At 40.4% G+C, this 24,068-nt stretch overlaps 1 protein-coding gene across 3 annotated transcripts in view; it reads left to right on the forward strand.

Annotated features, from left to right (window-relative positions):
- The window catches only part of LOC124612887 (sodium/potassium/calcium exchanger 3-like), a 269,335-nt gene that overhangs the window by 152,907 nt on the left and 92,360 nt on the right, over nucleotides 1–24,068 (forward strand). For all 3 annotated transcript variants that reach the window (XM_047141341.1, XM_047141338.1, XM_047141340.1), the window contains one exon: nucleotides 9,497–9,644. In XM_047141341.1, coding sequence (XP_046997297.1) covers nucleotides 9,497–9,644 — 148 coding nt within the window. The remainder of the gene's footprint in view (nucleotides 1–9,496; nucleotides 9,645–24,068) is intronic.

A 24,068-nucleotide genomic window follows, 5' to 3' on the forward strand; every position in this document is an offset into this window, starting at 1 on the left:
ATGTGTATGTGTTTTCCATTTTGGAAGAAGGTCTTTTGACTGAAAGCTTAAACACAAAGCAATCTCTTCATTGTGCCTATCTGTGACTCAGCGCATTTTCTATATGATGAGCAGCAATCTATCCTTTCCACAACATTGTCATTATTCCATCCTGAACTTTTCATTGTTTGTAAAATCTTGTGCTGACTTGATAGAATCACTCTGAAGCTACTTTTGTAATCAATCAATGACTGTAGTGTTGCGCTGTGGTTCCACTTGGTAAAGCAGGCAGTTCTTGTGATGACTCAGTGAAACAATGTCATAAAGAGGCCATGACAGCCCACCTCTGTAAGTAGGTGCTACGACACAAGAGCATGTAATCAGCATAGAAGAACCAGTATTCAGCAAACTGATAGTGCAGAAGTCTCCAAACGTGGCTTCTGGAAGCAGAAGTCACAACACCTTTGCACTACCACCAGGACTGCAAAATTGCTGATGTGACAGAAGAACTGGCACACGATGTAATGCTCACTCAGTGTCTGGGCCTCGCACCTCGGCTGTGAGGCAGAACTGCTATTGTTGAAGGAATGAAAGAAATCCAGCTATCACACTGCCAGATTTAGGCACTCATTCTGAGTCATCACCAGTCACTAGCCAACGAGTGGTCCACGCCATTCTACGCACCGAGATGCACTGAGCAGCTGCCGTTATCCGACTGTGGCGGCAGTAACTGTGGACCACTGCCTGATCTGAGTCTGAATGCTGTAATCTCGGCCTGGATGACTGTCATCTGCTGCTGGTCACCTACTTGGTCTTCATTTTAGCTTGCGCCATCTAGCTGCCCAGCCATCACCACCTCACAAGAGCAAACACCGTCACTGTCCTGTCACCCAAAGTGGCCGCATACCACTGTCATCGGCCATGCTAGATGCTGCGACTTGACACCGCCTACCCTGGTGTGCTTGCTGCTGAGCTGCGGAAGTGGACCAGCAGCTGTGGCCACTTTATGGTGCTCACTTCAGCCTGTCACTGCTGCCCATGTCAGCGCCTCTGCTACTGTGCTGACCACAGCATCTCACCAGCTGTTACCTTCACCCCGTGGAACACTCACTGCGCTGTCCTTCTGGTGGGTCACTGCTGACTCTGGCACAATGCACCAGCTGAGGCCACCTACATCACAGGGCCATTGACCACCTCACCAGCTCTGGCCCCATTGCTGTAATTGTTATGGAATAAAGGACTGGTTGAGAAAGTGGATAATCATGAAGTACTTACTCATTTAACCCAGCTGTACGTATCAACTGCTTCTCAGTTCGGCTTTCGTAAAGGGCTCTCCAGAAAAAGGCACTAAAAGACCTCACAAGTGAAGTGCTAACACAGCTAAACAAGAAAATAATCTTGTCGGTATATTCTGTGACCTTGTCAAAGGCTTTGATTGTGTGGATTGGAAAATTCTACCTGATGAATTAAGTGTTATGGCATTAGTGGCATCCCTGTCCCATGGATCAAATTTAACCTCCTCAAAAGAAGGGACTAATAGAGTACATCACAGTCATGAAATGAACCTAGGAGTGGGAGGACATAAATTTGGAGTTCAAGAAGGGTCAGTACCGGACCCACTTTTGTTTTTAACCTTCGTCAATTATTTAAAAAAGACATTTGAAGAACTGTAATGTTTACCAATGACACAAATATACTAATCAATGGTCCCAGTTGAACCTTAGCAGACACTGCTCTGATGACAGCTGAACATTTGTGCAAATAGTTCAAAAAAAGAAAGAAAGAAAGGAGATTTCCCAGTTGGACAGTTCAGAAAATCTAGAGTTGAAGGTGGTGTGTGAGAGGGATGGGAGGATATCCAGATGGCAAAAATTGTAAAAGCTGAAACCATGATAGAGCTACCATTTCATATGGGAATCACCACAATCAAACCATACAAGCAGACGAGTTCCATCTGCTGAAGTTTAGTCCTGTTTTATACTTTATTTTTCATGTTTAATTCCATAGGACAAAACTGAGGAGCAAATCAGCATGGTCACAGAATGAGTCAGTGCATGAAATTAATGCCAAAAAAATTAATAATAGGATTTTTTTTCATCAATCCTATGCAAACAATCTGTTGGGTATTTATTAGCTAAGTCAATGATATACCACAGGAATTAGCTTAAATGCCTGCCAGGATCTCCCCAACAGAATAAAGCAAAAAGTTAGCCACGAGAAGATCCATCAGGTTAGATTTGAAAGTGTGAGATTACAGCTAAGATTTTTTAATTCTTGTGGTAGCCTATTGAAAATGAATGGAGCAGAACACTGCACACCTTTCTGCACAAGAGTCAAGAATATGTGATCCAAATCCAGAATGGATTTTTGCCTAGTATTAACTGAGTGCAAGCTGCTAATTCTTTGAAATAAGCTCATATTGTTGAAAACAAATGACATTAAAGAGAATGCATACCGAGAAACCAGTGTCAGAATTCCCAGGCTCCTGGGCAGTGACAGACAAGAAGTTCATGAACTTATATCACATATTGCTCAAACTGCCCATTTCTCAGTCAAAAATTTTTACAAGCCATGAACTTGTGTACTGAACTACACTATCTGATGCCATGTGATTGTAATTAATGTGCAGCTACTCACAGAGGTCCAGTATGGGATATAATTATTGCATAGTATTGAAACTTGGTAAATATGCTAATGCATTAATATGAAACCAAATTTGTGTGTAGCATTGTGTACATAATGTATAAAGGAGCAGTGCATCATTAAAGCTGCCATTTGTACTCATATGATTCATGTAAAAAGGTTTCCATTGTGATTATTACTGCATGATGGGAATTAACCGACTTTGAACGTGGGATGGTAGTTAGACATAGATGCATGGGGAGGGGAGGGAGGAGGGGGGTATTCCATTTCAGAGATCATTGTTGTTGTTGTTGTTGTGGTCTTCAGTCCTGAGACTGGTTTGATGCAGCTCTCCATGCTACTCTATCCTGTGCAAGCTTCTTCATCTCCAAGTACCTACTGCAGCCTACATCCTTCTGAATCTGATTAGTGTATTCATCTCTTGGTCTCCCTCTACGATTATTACCCTCCACGCTGCCCTCCAATACTAAATTGGTGATCCCTTGATGCCTCAGAACATGTCCTACCAATCGATCCGTTCTTCTCGTCAAGTTGCGCCACAAACTTTTCTTCTCCCCAATCCTATTCAATACCACCTCATTAGTTACGTGATATACCCATCTAATCTTCAGCATTCTTCTGTAGCAGCACATTTCAAAAGCTTCTATTCTCTTCTTGTCGAAACTATTTAACGTCCATGTTTCACTTCCATACATGGCTACACTCCAAAAAAATACTTTCAGAAATGAATTCCTGACACTTAAATCTATACTTGATGTTAACAAATTTCTCTTCTTCAGAAACGCTTTCCTTGCCATTGCCAGACTGCATTTTATATCCTCCCTACTTCGACCAACATCAGTTATTTTGCTCCCCAAATAGCAAAAGTCCTTTACTACTTTAAGTGTCTCATTTCCTAATCTAATTCCCTCAGCATCACCCGACTTAATTCGACTACATTCCATTATCCTCGTTTCGCTTTTGTTGATGTTCATCTTACATCCTCCTTTCAAGACACTATCCATTCCATTCAACTGCTCTTCCAAGTCCTTTGCTGTCTCTGACAGAATTACAATGTCATCGGTGAACCTCAAAGTTTTTATTTCTTCTCCATGGATTTTAATACCTACTCCGAATTTTTCTTTTGTTTCCTTTACTGCTTGCTCAATATACAGATTGAATAACATTGGGGAGAGGCTACAACCCTGTCTTACTTCCTTCCCAACAACTGCTTCCCTTTCATGTCCCTCGACTCTTATAACTGCCATCTGGTTTCTCTACAAATTGTAAATAGCCTTTCTCTCCCTGTATTTTACCCCTGCCACCTTTAGAATTTGAAAGTGAGTATTCCAGTCAACATTGTCAAAAGCTTTCTCTAAGTCTACAAATGCTAGAAATGTAGGTTTGCCTTTCCTTAATCTAGCTTCTAAGATGAGTCGTAAGGTCAGTATTGCTTCACGTGCTCCAGTATTTCTACGGAATCCAAACTGATCTTCCCCCGAGGTCGGCTTCTACTAGTTTTTCCATTCGTCTGTAAAGAATTCGTGTTAGTATTTTGCAGCCATGACTTATTAAACTGATAGTTCAGTAATTTTCACATCTGTCAACACCTGCTTTCTTTGGGGTTCGAATTATTATATTCTTCTTGAAGTCTGAGGGTATTTCGCCTCACCAGATGGTAGAGTTTTGTCAGGACTGGCTCTCCCAAGGCTGTCAGTAGTTCCAATGGAATGTTGTCTACTCTCGGGGCCTTGTTTCGACTCAGGTCTTTCAGTGCTCTGTCAAACTCTACATGCAGTATTGTATCTCCCCTTTCATCTTCATCTACATCCTCTTCCATTTCCATAATATTGTCCTCAAGTACATTGCCCTTGTACAGACCCTCTATATACTCCTTCCACCTTTCTGCTTTCCGTTCTTTGCTTTGAACTGGGTTTCCATCTGAGCTCTTGATGTTCATACAAGTGGTTCTCTTATCTCCAAAGGTCTCTTTAATTTTCCTGTAGGCAGTATGTATCTTACCCCTAGTGAGATAAGCCTCTACATCCTTACATTTGTCCTCTAGCCATCCCTGCTTAGCCATTTTGCACTTCCTGTCGATCTCATTTTTGAGACGTTTGTATTCCTATTTGCCTCCTTCATTTACTGCATTTTTATATTTTCTCCTTTCATCAATTAAATTCAATATTTCTTCTGTTACCCAAAGATTTCTACTAGCCCTCGTCTTTTTACCTACTTGATCCTCTGCTGCCTTCACTACTTCATCCCTCAAAGCTACCCATTCTTCTTCTACTGTATTTCTTTCCCCCATTCCTGTCAATTGTTCCCTTATGCTCTCCCTGAAACTCTGTACAACCTCTGGTTCTTTCAGTTTATCCAGGTCCCATCTCCTTAAATTCCCACCTTTTTGCAGTTTCTTCAGTTTTAATCTACAGGTCATAAACAATAGATTGTGGTCAGGGTCCACATCTGCCCCTGGAAATGTCTTACAATTTAAAACCTGGTTCCTAAATCTCTGTCTTACCATTATGTGATCTATCTGATACCTTTTAGTATCTCCAGGGTTCTTCCATGTATACAACCTTCTTTCGTGATTCTTAAACCAAGTGTTAGCTATGATTAAGTTGTGCTCTGAGCAAAATTCTACCAGGCGGCTTCCTCTCTCATTTATTAGCCGCAATCCATATTCACCTACTACGTTTCCTTCTCTCCCTTTTCCTACTACCGAATTCCAGTCACCAATGACTATTAAATTTTCGTCACCCTTCACTATCTGAATAATTTCTTTGATTTCATCATTCATTTCTTCAATTTCTTTGTCATCTGCAGAGCTAGTTGGCGTATAAACTTGTACTATTGTAGTAGGTGTGGGTTTCGTACCTATCTTGGCCACAATAATGTGTTCACTATGCTGTTTGTAGTAGCTTACCCGCATTCATATTTTCCTATTCATTAATAAACCTACTCTTGCATTACCCCTATTTGATTTTGTGTTTATAACCCTGTAGTCACCTGACCAGAAGTCTTGTTCCTCCTGCCACCAAACTTCACTAATTCCCACTATATCTAACTTTAACCTATCCATTTCCCTTTTTAAATTTTCTAACGTACCTGCCCGATTAAGTGATCTGACATTTCACGCTCCGATGCATAGAACGCCAGTTTTCTTTCTCCTGATAACGACATCCTCTTGAGTAGTCCCCGCCTGGAGATCTGAATGGGGGACTATTTTACCTCCAGAATATTTTACCCAAGAGGACGTCATCATCATTTAATCATACAGTAAAGCTGCATGCCCTCAGGAAAAAAGAGATCATTATGGAATTCAATATTCAGAGATTCACAGTGTCAAGAGTCTGCTGAAAATACCACATTTCAGGCATTACCTCTCACCAAGGACAATGAAGTGGCCAATGGTCTTCACTTAATGTCCAAAAGCAGCGGCATTTGTGTGGAGTTGTCAGTGGTAACAGACAAGCAACACTGCTGGAAATAATTGCAGAAATCAATGTGGGATGTACAACAAGTGCATCCATTAGGACATTGTGGGGAACTGTGGCCTTAATGGGCTATGGCAGCAGATGACAGCCGCAAGAGCCTTTTGCTAACAGCATATCATCACCTGCAGTGCCTCTCGTGGGCTCATGACTATATGGGTTGGGCCCTAGATGACTGGAAAACAGAGGCCTGGTCAGATGAGTCCTGATTTCAGTTGGTATGAACTGATGATAGGGTTTGAGTGTGGCCCAGATCCCACGATGCCATGGACCCATGATGGTTGTGGCTCCGTGGTGGTGAGGGCTGTGTTTACATGGAATGGACTGGGTCCTCTACTACAACTGAACCGATTATTGACTGGAAATGTTTATGCTCAGCTGCTTGGAGATCATTTGCAGCCATTCATGGACTTCATGTTCCCAAACAATGATGGAATTTTTGTCACCAGACCAAAATTGTTCATGATTGATTTGGAGAACATTGTGGACAATCTGAGCAAATGATTTTGTTACTCATAAAAAATTCGTGGGATATAATCAAGAGGTCACTTATTGCACAAAATCCTGCACTATCACCATCTTCACAATTATGGACGACCATACAGGCAGCGTGGCTCAATATTTCTGCAGGGGACCTGTGGTGACTTGTTGAGGCCATGCCGTGTTAAGTTGCTGCACTGCACCAGGCAAAATGAGGTCTGACACAATATGAGGGGAAGTCACTAGTAACCAGAAAACATTGGGCCACTAGTCTTTTCTTTGTGCCATTGTCAATCTCAAAAGAGTGTAAAGCTCTTAACTAAACAAGCTAATGTCTAGTATTATATTACACATAATTTTATTATTATGTCTGCTTTGTTTTTGAGACCAAACATTTCGAATCTTTGTAAATTATGCACAAGCATTTCTATTGCAACCCAAATCAAAAGTGTAATTAACCATATTTTATAGCAGTAGAATGTAATTTTTGCTGTCTTCAACTTTTATGGTAGGTCAGATTTGGATATTTTTGTAATGCATGGCCTGCTGAGGGTGTGTTTAAATATGAATAAAGATAAAAAAAGCAATAATATGTAAATCTATGAAATATATATTTAAAATATGTAATTATGGTGAAATATGTAATGATAAAATGAAATATATTAGCGCTCACAACTTAATTCACCAACATTTACACTTTTCACATCCATAAGACAAACAGAAAAAATATGTAATTACATACAAATCTGGGTTCAGGTAACCACACAACAGTGGTTTTACAAATTCCTTCAAAGCCAAGTGGTGGTATTTGACCCAGAGAGAGCCAATGTGTAGCCTTATTATGGTCACCAGTAGTAGAGAATTATATTTCAAGATGGAGTAGGTACTCACTTTTTGTGAAGAAAAGGTAACAAACAGTACAATGAAAAAAAAATGCAATTAGGCCCCTGAATCTATCCCTCATAGAATTAACAAAAATGCAATTTCAATTTATTTTGCTTTAATTACTGTTATGACAATGTTAGTTGGACTGATAATAAATGAGGTAATTCTCTACAGAATCAATAAGTAAAACACGAGCTAGAATAAGATCAGGATGATAAGAGGTATAATAAGGCAACAGGGAATAACTTCCTTGGTATTAGAAAAAGCAATGAAGACAAAAATTGTGGAGACAGACAGAGACTGGAATATATGTAACAAACAAATGAGGAAGTTGGGTCTAAGTGCTACTGTGAGATGAAGTGATTGACACACAAGAGGAAACCATGGCTAGCCACATCAGACCATTCAGAGGATTAGAAAAAGAGGTAGAGAGAGCAGGGTTAAATAAGTAGATGATGATTATGTGTCTGACTCTACTGCCAGCTACTGTCTGCTGCTGAGAACAATGTACACAATAGGGTTGTGGCAGTGAGCTGAGTATGCATTGTGATTTACTGCAGAGCTGAACAGTATGCCCCATTCTAAAAACATTTTCATGGGTATAATTACATTGTTGTGACTACCTTGATGATGTTCAAATGATGTAGACTCTTTAAGTGGTATAACGTTTTAGATGCACTGATACTTCCAGAATAATGTTGGTAAAATTCCCCATTTGTGTGTACACGATATCAGTAGCTGTTGCACAAAATATTCATTAACACTAGTATTGTGTATGCAGCTATCAAAATGTGTTTTTTCCAATTTCAACATATGTTTCACTTTATTCTGCTGAAATGGTACTGTTTTCTCTTTTGTTTCTTGCTGAAAAGTTTGATACAGTAACTGTGTGTATGTTTCATGAGAAGTTTCTTCTCTGGCACTCTTATTACACAAAATATAAAGGAACACTAAAGAAGGTAAATGGCAAACAGTGAAACACAACAAAGCTTACAATTAAATCTACTGGTATTGCAATAGTTTGATGGACTGCCCATTGGGAGCTGCAGGGACAGAACTGAGTTAGGGGAAGTACTACTTCCTCACTCCTTGAACTTCTTTCTTGCTGGCATTATTCTGACCTACCTGTTCATTACTTTGTACAGCATTACTGATTACAGAATAATAATGCAATAATTCCAGTTTTGTTTCCATTTTAAGATTTTTCATGCTATTCACTATACTTAGTAACAGAATCGCTACAGCATGCTATGCTCTTAGAATTCTGACTGCAGTGTGTGATACTACATGTGTCAGATCTGTATATTTTTCTTATATCCACTCTGTTATTACCTATGGAATAATATTTTGGGGAGTCAACAGTAAAAATATTCAAATAGTTTTCAAATTACAGAAAAGAGCAATTCGTATAATAACCAAGAGTGGCAGTAGGGCTCACTGCCTTGAACATTTCCAAAAGCTGGAAATCCTAACTGTCCTCTGTGAATACATTTTTCAAAGTATTATGTATGTAAAAAAAATATTGACTGCTATATGAAAAATTCTTTAGTACACAGCTATGAAACTAGAAACCAATACAATCTGCATCTAGAGAGGAAAAATAAAGTTTAAACTCAGCAGAGCTTGTTGTACAATGCCATTAAATTATATAATAAATTACCCCAAAAAATAAAAGATATTGACACAACCGGACAGTTCAAAACAAAACTAAAAAAATTTTTATTAAATAAAAGTTATTACGCAGTAACGGACTATCTGAATTAAAACATGTAGTGTAATTAAAGTAGCCTGCATTGTAATACATGAGGAAATAATCATAATATGAAATCCAGAATTGTACAGTACTATAAGAAAATTACATAAGGATATAAAACTAATTTAAGATACCTCAAAAATGTGTGTAAATACTGATTTTATGTGTATAATTGTAGGTATATTGTGTTGTATATGATTTTGCTGACGAAATCCACACAATGTAAATTGTTACATGGATTAATAAAGAAATCAATCAATCAATCAATCAATTGTTTCAGGTAATTGAACTCAATATATGGCCAATTACAAGAGAAGTTGTAGCATATGCATTCTCAATCATCACACTTTCAGCAATTCTTGCTGATCGTCATGTTCGGTGGTATGAATCATTGTTTATGGTCTGTTTTTATTTTTCATACATGTCAGGTAAGGAGCACATTCATTTTTAAATAATCCTTGTCTTCTTTATTGTTGTTGTGGCAATATAAGTTACAGTTTTGATATTTTCTTCCTAAAATGTGTTTGGCATACAACCGTCGCACAGATTGCATTACCGTAAGGAGAAAATAATAACACCAATTGAATGGTACTACATTTTGTAATATATACAATAGCAGCAGCATCTCTTTGTAGAGCCTGATGTACAAAGAATATTCATCATAACATGATATGTACAAGAAAAGAGGATATGTATTGGGCAGAGCAGACACATTAAAAATAAGGTTGGAAATATATGCTGAGGTGACAAAAGTCATGGGGTGGTTATATGCCCATGTGCAAATGGCAGTAGTATAGAATACACAAAGAATAACAGGGCAGTGCAAAGGCGGAGCTGTATATTTGTACTCAGGTGATTGATGTGAAAAAGTTTCTGACACGATTATGGCTGCACGATGGGAATTAACAGACTTTGAATGTGAAATGGTAGTTGGAGCCAGATGCATGGGACATTCTATTTTGGAAAGTGTTAGGGTATTGAATATTCCTAGATCCACAGTGTCGAGAGTGTGCTAAGAATGGCAGATTTCAAGTATTACTTCTCACCATGAACAACACTGTGGCCAGTGGCCTTTACTTGACGACAGAGAGCAGCAGTGTTTGTGTAGATTTGTCAGTGCTAATAAACAAGCAACACTGCACAAGATAACCACAGAAATCAATGTGGGAAGTATGGTGAACACATTCGTTAGGACAGTGCAGCAAAATGCAGTATTAGTGGGCTATGGCAGCAGATGACTGACACAAGTGGCTTTGCTAACATCAGGACATCATCTGCAGTGCCTTTCTTGGGCTTGTGACCATATTGGTTGGACCCTAGATGACTGGAAAGCTGCAACCTGGTCAGATGAGTCCTGGTTTCAGTTGGTAAGATCTGACAGTAGGGTTCAATTGTGGTGCAGACCTCATGGATCAACAAGTCACTATGCAAGCTGGTTGCGGCTCCATAATGTTGGGGGCTGTGTGTTTATGTGGAATGGACTGTGTCCTCTGGTCCAACTAAACTGATCATAGACTGAAAATAGTCCTGTTTGGCTACTTGGAGTCCATTTACAGCCATCCATGGACTTCCATGTTCCCAAGCAAATGTGTAATTCTTACAGATGACAATGCGTCACATCACTGGGCCACAATTCTTCATGATTGGTTTGAAAAACACTCTGGACAATTTGAATAAATGATTTAGCCACCCAGACTGCACAGCAATTGTGGACAGCTATAGAGGCAGGATGGCTCAATATTGCTGCAGGGGACTTTCAGCAACTTGTTGCATCCATGCCATGTCGAGTTTCTGTACTACATCAGGCAAAAGGAGGTCCGACACAATATTAGAAGACATTCCATGACTTTTGCCTCCTCGGTGTATTGCAAAAATGGAGAAGGAAGTGCAGTGGACTTATGTGCTTCTATATAAGTTAATTTAATTACATGTTTGTCTTCACCACAAATATTTTATTTATTTTGTGGTGTATTTTGGCCACTAGCCATCTTCAGTTTTCAACCAAGAATCATTTATTTAATACAGCATTTGTCTCTAGGTAGCAATCTACAGGGTCATCTAGTATCCAAATTGTTTTCTTATGGATCACAACTTGCCAAATCCCATGAGTTTTCACTTATGATTTGTACTGACCATTGGTGAAATGTATTGCATCCATCTATTTCATGATATGCTTGAATTGTTTGTCATTTGTATGATTAGTTTTCCTATTACTGTACTCCTGTGTACCACAGTCCTGTGAAGGTGGCCAACAGTGACTTCTCCTATAACTTTTAGTTTACATTTATGTTTTATTAGCAACTGTGACAAGATGCATTGTACTGACTTTTGACCATGTTGAAACTAAAGACTGCCATTTGTTTACATACATAACTGTTTTTCTGATACTATTATATAACTAAAAGCAACAGTTCAAAAACTCTTTTTGCTGTGATGTGTAAGGTTTATTTTGTATGAGAAGTATTATTAAGGAGGTTTCTTTCTCAGTCATAGAAGAAAAATAAAAATGGGGTTGACCTGCACATTGCTTTTTATCATGAGATGCTCTTAAAGAAACACATAACTCCAGCACTAATCCAGAAGAGCATGTTTCCCAAGCAGTGGATTTTGCAAAGTGAAATGCTACCAATTACATTTATGATCACAAGATCTGAATCTAACAAGACTGTGGTGTACTGTATTGCATAAGTACCTTGCAGTGACTGCTTCTCCAGTTAATGTATAGTTTCACTTGTTCCACATCCTTGAAACTTCTGCGACATGAAGGGCTCTACAGCACAAAATGTGTGACTTAATGAATGAAATAATGTATCAGCAGTTTTATGAGGCTCAGTTTCTTTTAACTTTGTAGGTGTACGTGGAATGTTATTCAGCAACGGCTTAGTGTTCAGTGTGTACACTTACATCTACATTTATACTCTGCTAGCCACCTTACAGTTTGTGGCAGAGGGTACTTGTACGTTCAAGATCTTTTCATGAGTTGTACATAGGAGGAAGCAAGATATTGGTTGCCTCTTCTAGGGACAGATGTTCTCAAACTTTAAGCAATAAAGTGTGCCTTGATCAGAACTCCTCCCTTGCAGTGTCTGCTACTGCAGTTGGCTGAGCATCTCTGTGATACTTTCGCACTTACTAAATGAACCTGTAATCATTTGTGCTGCTCTTCTTTGGATCTCCCCTTTTATTTTATTTATTTACACATCAAGTTCTGTAGGACCAAATTGAGGAGCAAATCTCCAAGATCATGGAACGTGTCAGTACATGAAATTACATCATAAAAGTAATAACAGATAAAAATAAATTTTATGAACCCAAAAAAAGTCAGTCCATAAGTTTAAATAAATGCAATCAACAATACAGCAACAATCAGCTTAAGTTTTCAAGGAACTCCTCGTCAGAATAGGAGGAGTGACCCATGAGGAAACTCCTCAGTTTCAATTTGAAAGTGTGTGGATTACTGTCAAGGTTTTTGAATGCAAATGGTAGCTTATTGAAAATGGATGCAGCAGTATACTGTACACCTTTCTGCACAAGAGTTAAGAAAGTCCGATCCAAATGCAGGTTTGATTTCTGCTGGGTATTAACTGAGTGAAAGCTGCTTATTCCTGGGAATAAGCTATTATTGTTAACAAGAAATGACAGTGGAATGTTTCCTTCCATTTTAGATGATGTGACTTACCAAATGAAAGTGCTGGCAGGTCAACAGACACACAAACAAACACAAACATACACACAAAATTCAAGCTTTCGCAACAAACTGTTGCCTCATCAGGAAAGAGGTAAGGAGAGGGAAAGATGAAAGGATGTGGGTTTTAAGGGAGAGGGTAAGGAGTCATTCCAATCCCGGGAGCGGAAAGACTTACCTTAGGGGGAAAAAAGGACGGGTACACACTCGCACACACACACATATCCATCCACATGTCTTTAAATATGTCTGCTTGTGTCTGTATATGTGTGGATGGATATGTGTGTGTGTGCGAGTGTATACCCGTCCTTTTTTCCCCCTAAGGTAAGTCTTTCCGCTCCCGGGATTGGAATGACTCCTTACCCTCTCCCTTAAAACCCACATCCTTTCATCTTTCCCTCTCCTTCCCTCTTTCCTGATGAGGCAACAGTTTGTTGCGAAAGCTTGAATTTTGTGTGTATGTTTGTGTTTGTTTGTGTGTCTGTTGACCTGCCAGCACTTTCATTTGGTAAGTCACATCATCTTTGTTTTTTTATATATATATATATATATATATATATATATATATATATATATATATATATATATATATATATATATATATATATATATATATATATATATATATATATATATATATATATATATTGAGAGGCCAATGTCAAAATACCCAGATCCATGAACAGGGGTCAACAAGAGGTTCGTGAACTTACACCATTTATTGCCAAAACCGCCCATTTCTGTGCAAAAAATATCCTTTTATAATGGGAAGAGTTACCCCAAAATATAATACCATGTTGTTGTTGTGGTCTTCAGTCCTGAGACTGGTTTGATGCAGCTCTCCATGCCATACAGTAAAGCTGCATGCCCTCGGGAAAAATTACGGCCGTAGTTTCCCCTTGCTTTCAGCCGTTCGCAGTACCAGCACAGCAAGGCCGTTTTGGTTATTGTTACAAGGCCAGATCAGTCAATCATCCAGACTGTTGCCCTTGCAACTACTGAAAAGGCTGCTGCCCCTCTTCAGGAACCACACGTTTGTCTGGCCTCTCAACAGATACCCCTCCGTTGTGGTTGTACCTACGGTACGGCTATCTGTATCGCTGAGGCACGCAAGCCTCCCCACCAACGGCAAGGTCCATGGTTCATGGGGGGGATATAATACCATATGACATAACTAAATGGAAATAAGCAAAGTAGACTAATTTTTGTGTCGAACGATCACTCACTTTAGATACAATTTGAATAGTAAAAATGGCAGCATTAAGCCTTTGAAGAAGATCCTGGATGTGGGCTTTCCGCTATAGTTTAATATCTATCTGAACACCTAGAAATTGGAACTGTTCACTTTCACTAATCATATGCCCATTCTGTGAAATTAAAACGTCAGGTTTTGTTGAATTGTGTGTTAGAAACTGTAAGAACTGAGTCTTACTGCGATTTAGTGTTAGTTTAATTTCTACAAGTCATGAACTTAAGTCATGAGCTGCACTATTCGAAACCAAGCCAATTTTGCATACAACATCCTTTACTACCATGCTACTGTCATCAGCAAACAGAAGTATTTTAGAGTTATCTGTAATACCAGAGGGCGTATCATTTATATACACTCCTGGAAATGGAAAAAAGAACACATTGACACCGGTGTGTCAGACCCACCATACTTGCTCCGGACACTGCGAGAGGGCTGTACAAGCAATGATCACACGCACGGCACAGCGGACACACCAGGAACCACGGTGTTGGCCGTCGAATGGCTCTAGCTGCGCAGCATTTGTGCACCGCCGCCGTCAGTGTCAGCCAGTTTGCCGTGGCATACGGAGCTCCATCGCAGTCTTTAACACTGGTAGCATGCCGCGACAGCATGGACGTGAACCGTATGTGCAGTTGACGGACTTTGAGCGAGGGCATATAGCGGGCATACGGGAGGCCGGGTGGACGTACCGCCGAATTGCTCAACACGTGGGGCGTGAGGTCTCCACAGTACATCGATGTTGTCGCCAGTGGTCGGCGGAAGGTGCACGTGCCCGTCGACCTGGGACCGGACCGCAGCGACGCACGGACGCACGCCAAGACCGTAGGATCCTACGCAGTGCCGTAGGGGACCGCACCGCCACTTCCCAGCAAATTAGGGACACTGTTGCTCCTGGGGTATCGGCGAGGACCATTCGCAACCATCTCCATGAAGCTGGGCTACGGTCCCGCACACCGTTAGGCCGTCTTCCGCTCACGCCCCAACATCGTGCAGCCCGCCTCCAGTGGTGTCGCGACAGGCGTGAATGGAGGGACGAATGGAGACGTGTCGTCTTCAGCGATGAGAGTCGCTTCTGCCTTGGTGCCAATGATGGTCGTATGCGTGTTTGGCGCCGTGCAGGTGAGCGCCACAATCAGGACTGCATACGACCAAGGCACACAGGGCCAACACCCGGCATCATGGTGTGGGGAGCGATCTCCTACACTGGCCGTACACCACTGGTGATCGTCGAGGGGACACTGAATAGTGCACGGTACATCCAAACCGTCATCGAACCCATCGTTCTACCATTCCTAGACCGGCAAGGGAACTTGCTGTTCCAACAGGACAATGCACATCCGCATGTATCCCGTGCCACCCAACGTGCTCTAGAAGGTGTAAGTCAACTACCCTGGCCAGCAAGATCTCCGGATCTGTCCCCCATTGAGCATGTTTGGGACTGGATGAAGCGTCGTCTCACGCGGTCTGCACGTCCAGCACGAACGCTGGTCCAACTGAGGCGCCAGGTGGAAATGGCATAGCAAGCCGTTCCACAGGACTACATCCAGCATCTCTACGATCGTCTCCATGGGAGAATAGCAGCCTGCATTGCTGCGAAAGGTGGATATACACTGTACTAGTGCCGACATTGTGCATGCTCTGTTGCCTGTGTCTATGTGCCTGTGGTTCTGTCAGTGTGATCATGTGATGTATCTGACCCCAGGAATGTGTCAATAAAGTTTCCCCTTCCTGGGCCAATGAATTCACAGTGTTCTTATTTCAATTTCCAGGAGTGTAGATAAGGAACAGGAGTGGCCCCAACACTGATCCCTGGGGCACCCCCACTTGACTGTGCCCCACTCATACCCCAAATCACAGCCATTCTTAACATAGTGACTAATGACCTTTTGCTGTCTGCTGCTAAAGTAAGAGGTGAACCAATTGTGAGCTACCCTCCGTATTCCATAATGGTCCAACTTCTGGAGCAATATTTTGTGATCAACACACTTGAAGGCCTTAGTTATATCAAAAAAATATGTCCAGCATTCTAAACCTTTTGTTTAACCCATCCAGTACCTCACAGAGAAAAGAGAATATAGCATTTTCAGTTGCTAAATGACTTCTAAAGCTGAACTGTACATTTAATAACAAATCGTATGTTATAAAATGATAAATTATCCCAACATACACAGCCATTTCAATAACTTTAGCAATCATTGATGGCATAGAAATAGGTCTAAAATTGTCTGCATTATCCCTTTATCCCTTTTTATGAAGCGGCTTTACTGCTGAGTACTTTAATTGTTCAGGAAACTGACAATTCTTAAAGGAAAAATTACAAATATGGCTAAATACAGGGCTAACATGTGCAGCACAGCACTTTAATGATTTGCTAGGCACTCCATCTTATCCATGAGAGTCCTTAGTCTTCAGTGATTTAATTATTGACTCAGTCTCCCCCTTGTCTGTATCACAGAGGAGTATTTCAGATATCAATCTCAGAAAGGAGAAAGGCATTTGCCAAGAAAATTATATGATTCATTGTAGAAACAAAATTTTTATTTAATTCACCAGCAATGCTCAGAAAATGATTGTTAAATACTATATATATATATATATATATATATATATATATATATATATATATATATATATGTATATATATCTGATTTATCAGGAACAGAAATATTTTTCTACGAACTGACTTTATATCGTCGACCTTGTGTTGCTGACCAGACACTTCCCCTATTTCCACTATCAGATATCTGGTATGGAAACCAAGCTGATGAGCAATAGTCAGGTATTTGTTGACTGAGAGTTTTGAAACTTACTTCCTTTGTGGTTGGCCAAAGTTTTCTGAAGGTTCTTCCAATGAATCTCAGCTTGCCATCTGCCTTACCTGTGATGAGTTTTGTGTGGTTGTTCCACTTTAAATCACTCAATATGCATACGCCTAGATATTTTGTAGGTGTGATTGCTACCAGTGATCGTTGTGCAGTCATGTAATTGTTCAGTAATGGGTGTATTTACATATACTGTTACATGAAAATTACATTTTTCAAGAGTTTATTTTATGTTGAAGCAATTGCATTTCATTCAAGCATACAATGTTTATCTGTTGTAGAATTTATAGGATGAAGATGACAGGCTGTCAAATAACAATGTTCATTTTAAGCAGGCACCTATTTTCACAGCATGTAGACTGTCAAGATAATTCAGAAAATTCTTTGGACTGTCTTTTATTCGTATTTTAGAAGCGTACACAAAAACCACAGGACTAAAAAGTAATAAGAGTCTTCATCCATTATTATAAACAGCAACCAACAAAGATCTTACATTAAAGCACACATATTGTTTTGTCTACTGTGATCTTTATAAGTATCAACATAGACAACTTATCTCTCAGGAAATAACAACTCAGTAGAACACCCGGAGGCACAATATTAATTTAGACAACTGTTTTTCTTTGATGACTAAGAGAACACTCATACAAATACCAACTCTGTATTCTGGCTTTGAGGACCACATGACACTAACTATCTTCCTCACAGACCATACTTTTTCAGAGCTGCTTCAATTTCTTAATATACATTGTTGTTCTTATCTTCAGTCTGAAGACTAGTTTTACGTAGCTCTCTATTCTAATTCATCCTGTGCAAGTCTCTTCATACATTCATAATTGTTGCAGCTTGCACCCACTTGAACCTGCTTACATTTTGATTCATTCCACAATTCTGATCACTCTTTTTCAGGATAGGATCTGCAGAAAGCAATGAACCAATGAGTATATTTCAAACATGATAACATGATGTTAATCCTGAAAGTAGCACATGAACAATATTAGCAAACTGGTGTACTATGCGTCTTCATGTTCTGAGCCTTTATCTATAATTTCCTTGGTATCATAAGGAGAAATATCTTAGTCTGTTGATGTTCATTTTATAGTTTTTTTCAACCTGACCAATGTATATCTCTCTTACGTTCACCTGAGGCTATCAGTTTCACCTTTCAAATGTGTATGATGTCCCTACATAGATAATAGGGAATGTCCCATATAGCAAAATATACTTCATCGAATCACAAGGCACAGATATTATACTTATACTCTGTCAGTGACATGTATCACAGTGGATGTCACATGCCTGCCCCCCCCCCCCCCCCCCCCCTCTCCTCCTTAAGGTGGAGCCCTGAAGGGAAGACAAGAGTGGGGTTAGTGACTCGTGAAGCAATGGGTACAGGTGTGTATGACCAGTCGTGCTGCGGCTGTTGCTTTCTAGAGACAAGACTGGGCCATTTCTCAAGGTGATGCTTTGCAGTTGTATGTAACCAGTCATGCCGTGGCTGGCAGTTCAGCAAGCCGTGACGGGGCCACTACTCAGAGTTGCGGTGCATGTGGTATGAGTGCTAAACAGGTGGTATAGCTATAGCTGACATGTGAAGCATCTGGTGTGCCTACAGGGGTTGCCAGTGTTATGACTAAAGACATTTTGGGGATGAGTGGGGGCAAGGTGTTGGTGATGAGGATGTTGGCATGTGGAGGCCACATGTGCCAGAGAGACTTTGATCTGATCAAAGGGATGGCATATGTTGAGGGGGTAATGTGGTTGATGTAAGCTACTAATTTATTTGTTGGCACAAGCTACAATGGGCACGGCCTGTGCTGCGGGTGTTCGTGGCAGACTAAGGTCCACGAGGAGGCGGGAATTCTAAGTACTGACGCTCTTCTGGTCATGGTTGAAGTCAGTTCAGCTGAAGATACTATCACAGAGTCTGGTGTTAATGTATTGAACTCATGCTGAGAAGAGACTCCGAAGTTGTCAATGATGGTTGGAGGCAAATTGTGCAATTGAAGGTTGTTGAAAAAAACATTGTGTCATGTTCAGTTGCTCCAATGTGTGTGAATGTGATTTCACAGAGCATCATCGATTCTGGTAGGTTTGTGGTAATCGAACAGGGAACCTGATGAACGTAGCCGGAGGGGTCAATGTTGTGTGAAGATCAGCAGCAGGCAGTGGTCAAGCTGTGAGGTGGGGAGTCATGCGGAAGAGATGTGGTGACAGTGTACTGTACAGCTGGAGGGGTGCAGCTGATGATGCCAACAGTGGGGTAGCCAGGTGGCAAGGCAGGGCTGACAGAGCTGGAGCCGGGTAGAGGGGAGGGGGGGGGGGGGGCGAGTGTGGTCTGACAGCAGGTGGCTCGACCGGTCGGTAGCACTGGTATACTCCCACTCTCATCATCACGATGGTTGCATGTCAAGACTGTGAGCTGCTCATGTGCCAAGGCGAGGGCAGCAGATATGTCCTTATTATGTTGCAGTCTTCATACAGAGTGTGTCCGAAGACATGCGGCAGTTGGCGTAGTGTTGGGGAACCGCCAAGAGCTCAGCTCGTCAGCTGAGGAGGCACACCCCTTGAGTGTGTTGATGGATGTACAATTGTGTTCCTATTGCTTGTCTTGAACAGTCAATGCACCAAGTTGGGTTGTGGATGCCAGGGTGAAAGCTCCTAGAATGCAGTGGCATGTGGCAAAATACAGGAGCACGGTGTGTTGTATGAACGGGAAGAGGCAGAATGGCATAAAACATCCACCTCTAGGTTGTGTTTTATGACATCCTTGAGTCTGACAACAAGTCTCATCAAACTGGTTGGTGAGCCAGTTGCGAACACTATTGAGATGGGTGACAGTCACACACAGTGTCATTGAACTACTCCCACACGTACATCGTTTGGACATGTAAAGAGAATGGAAGAAATAGGAATACCAAAATGAGTGAAGGAGGCCAAATTTGAGGTCAAGAGGGAGACCTAGAGTAAGATGGACTGACTCAATAAAGGGGAGTTTAAGAAGAAGTAGTTTGGACTGGAATAAAATAGTTATAGAAGAAGAGTGATGGAAAGACAGAAATGTAGAGAAGTACTGTAAATGTCCCAACGCAGCTTGATATTGGATAAAGGACTAACAAAGAACAAGATGAACTCTCTATTTTACTTGACAAGGTCTCAGATATTAGCTCATTATTTTCTATAACAGAAACATTGGATACTATGCAAATTGAGGGTGGAGAGGGGAGAAAGGAAAGGGAAGGAATTAATGGTATCAGCTGCATCAGAACTGTGTGCAGAATCAGCAATGATGAATGAAAATGTGTGCCAGACTGGGACTCAAACCTAAGGTCCCCTGCTTACTAGGCAGTTGTATTAAACACTGGGCCATCCTGACACATTGTTTATGGCAAATGCACAAATTATCTCAGCATGCTCCGCAGCTGATCCATACTTCCACCTAGCAGCATCTGTTCGCAGTTCCTCTCCCTGTCCTCCATGCTCACTAATTTTAGGCTGCTGCAGGAGGTCAAACATAAATGTGCCTCTGCACTGAAGGTTGTGGATTCATTGTCCATTGTGGTGAATCAATTATATGAATGTGTGGTGTCAGTATTTTTCAGACATGTCCTAATGAAAAGACGCCATGCATCATATAAGAAACATTGCAAAGCAAGCAATATGTTACTGTATGGGAAAACAGTTGACAACATTGGGTAATAATTGAAAAAAAAGATAAGAATACGAGTTGTATTATGGGCAAGACTATGTGCATGCTAAGTGAAGATGTAGCTCCAATGTGAATGCTGTCCTCAGGCATGAGATGAGTTAGTTGGTGTCCATAAGCAGCTGGGAATGCCCTGACTACTGTCAAGTTATTGGAAGCTACTGTGACTGGGTGTGTTGGGAGGGCTACTGAAAGCCATGTGCCAGACATACCAAAAGTACCTCAAGTACTATTCTCTCCTGTAGTACTGTCTCTTCTGCAAGAAATACAGGATATGTCCACTTGACAATGAATGGCATGTCAGTGGTAGGGTTAAGCACCCTGTACAGATGGGACAGGGTCACCGACAAACTCATGATGTTACACATATCCCATAACCAACACGTTTGAGGAGTTACCTGACCCAGTGGACTCACTTCATCTGTTGGGAAATGTGCTGTATCACATGGCAAGAAGAGGCAAACACAAAAGGTTGGCAGTCTAATAATAGTGGGCAGTCAAATGTATGGTGAATAATGAAGCTGCTTAAAGAAATGGCAAGAAGGTGTGGGAAGGAACACCTCATGCACTCATTGTGTGTGTTTCTGGGCCTCACAGGGCAATTATGCTCGTTATCTGGTCTCCAAGTTCATACTTGGATCATTCTAATGACTGGCAAGAAGTTTGTGAATACTGGCCTGGCCTGTGGAGTTTCGACAAAGGATCGAACCAGAGACTTGGCGGATTCTGTGACAAGTTTGGCTGTGACTCCCTAAACTTGTGCCACAGGGTTGACAACTGTGGGAACTTCCTAAATGGGTCAGGTATATGACACTCATCAGAGGCTGCTGCCCAGGAAGCTGACTGTGGGTGGGGTGCACACAAGGTGCTTTTTTTAATATATATATATATATATATATATATATATATATATATATATATATATATATATATATATATATATATATATATATATATATATATTAAAATAACCTTAGGTAGCTCTTCATCCGGTCCAGGAAATGATAGCTGTAGAAGAAATGGAAGTATTAGTACCAGATTTTGAAGGCTCCTGGAAAGCAGTGAAGGAATTGTGGAATTGGTTGTATTAAAAATGAAGAAATTCCTCCAGCTGTAGTTAAGGTGTCGATTTTATTTTGGCAACTAGTTTCAATGTTGTAACAATGTCATCTTCAGGCCCATACACTTGTTGACTTCAACTGCGTGCGGCTGATACTAGAAGTCAGTGGTGAGATACGGACGTGCTCCATGTGGAAGTGGTTAGTATCTAGTATGAAGTTTCATACAATGTTGAAACTAGTTGCCAAAATAAAATCAACACCTTAAATACAGCTTGAGGAATTTCTTCATTTTTAATATAAATTTATACCAGCTGACATCCCACTGTCCTCCATTTCAACTATGGATGTACGAAGATTGTTGTATTGTGGTTTATTGCTCTCATGGCATACATTTGCAGTCCATTTGGTTTGCATTCAGAACACAGTCAAAAATTTATAATACACTTACAATGATTTTTGCACTAATAAATAATAGTGTTAAAATAAATGATAACACTTTAACGATAGTTCTTGGGATATGTAACACATTGTATCTATCTCAAATTTCCAGTTCATCCTGCATGAGTTCATCCACTGAGTAAATATCAATGTCAGAATACTAGATACAGAAAGCTGGTTGAAACTTGAAATTGAAAGCAGTGAGATTTTGGAGGAATATTTAAGAGTATATTTAAAGGATAGGCAAATCGGAAATTCAAATCCAACGAGAAGGAAATTGAAGCTTCATGTGAGATTGTTTGGGCAACACTCAATGTCAGTGTGGGCATAAAATGGTAACTGGATCCTTCTATCAATCACCAGACTCATCACCTGATGTAACCAAAAACTTTAGAGAAATCTTCACTTCACTTGTACTTAAATTCTCCAATCATACTGCAGTCCTTGTGAACCCAACACAGTTGGACCTGTGGAACATGAAATAAATCAAATCAAATCAAATCAGTCATTGGTGGAGACTTTAATCTTTCACCATTTAATTGGGAAAGTTACAGTTTTGTTAGTGGTGGACATGGTAAGATATCCTCTGAAACATTACTAAATGCCTTCTCTGAAAACTATATAGAACAGAGAGTTAGGAACCTGACTCATGGTGGAAATATATTGGATCTAATGGCAACAAAGAGACCTGACCTCTTTGAGGATGTCCCCTTTGCATCTGGTATCGGTGGCCATGAGGCAGTTGTAGTAACAGTGATTATCAAAGTACTAAGGATAATTAAAACAAGTAGAAAGATTAATATGTTAAGTAAACTGGACAAAGAATTAGTAGTATCATATCTCAATGGAGAAATTCAAACTTTTAGCTCAGGACAGGAGCCTATGACTCAAGTTAAATGAATAGCTGAGTGGATAACCTGTAGAACTGTTCATGATGGGAGGGACCCTCTATGGTATACCGCCACTGTAAAGAAACTCCTAACAGAACAGAGATTTTGCATGATAAATTTTAAACAAAGCAGAGGGCTTTAGACAGAGGAATATTGAATGAAATGTGTTTGTCTGTCAAGAGAGCAATACATAAAGCCCTCAGTGACTATTGTAGCAGAATATTGTCAAGACATTTTTCCCCAAACTCAAAGAAATTCTGGTTGTAGTGGTCCAGTCTCTCATGGACAAGACAGGAATTGAAATACGGGGTAGCAAACCAAGAGCACAAATGCTTAAAGAAGGAAAAATCTGGAGGATTGTCTGAATTGAATCCTCATACCACTGAAAAAATGATTTAAATAGATATTAGCATCTTTGGCATTGTAAACCGCTAAAATTGTTAAAAGTGAATAAAGCTCCAGAGGCTAATGGAATTCGTATCAGATTTTATTCTGAATTTGCAGTTGAGTCAGCTCCTCTTTTGGCTATAATCTACTGTAGATTCCTTGAACATAAAACTGTGTCCAGTAGTTGGAAGAAAGCATTCGTCACACCTTTTTACAAGAAAGGTAGTAGAATGATTCACAAAACAATTGTCCAGTATCCTTAACATCCATTTGTTGTAGAATCTTAGAACATGCTGAAAGGAATTCAAATGTAAGGAAGTATCACAAACAGAATGACCTCCTCCCTGATAACCAGCAGGGATTCCGAAAACTTAGATCATGTGAACTGAAGCTGCATTTTTCTCACATGAAGTACTAAAAGCTATGGATCAAGGCAGTCAGGTAGATGCATAATTCCTCAATTTCTGAAAAACATTTGTCCCAGTACCATATCTACTCTCTTATGATGTATCAAGTGAAATTTGTGACTGGATTGAGCATTTTTTTGGTAGGGATGACACAGCATGTTATCTTGGATAGAGATTATCGACGGATCTATAAGTAACTCTGGG

This window comes from Schistocerca americana, chromosome 4 (assembly GCF_021461395.2).
Source record: "Schistocerca americana isolate TAMUIC-IGC-003095 chromosome 4, iqSchAmer2.1, whole genome shotgun sequence".
NCBI classification, from domain to species: domain Eukaryota; kingdom Metazoa; phylum Arthropoda; class Insecta; order Orthoptera; family Acrididae; genus Schistocerca; species Schistocerca americana.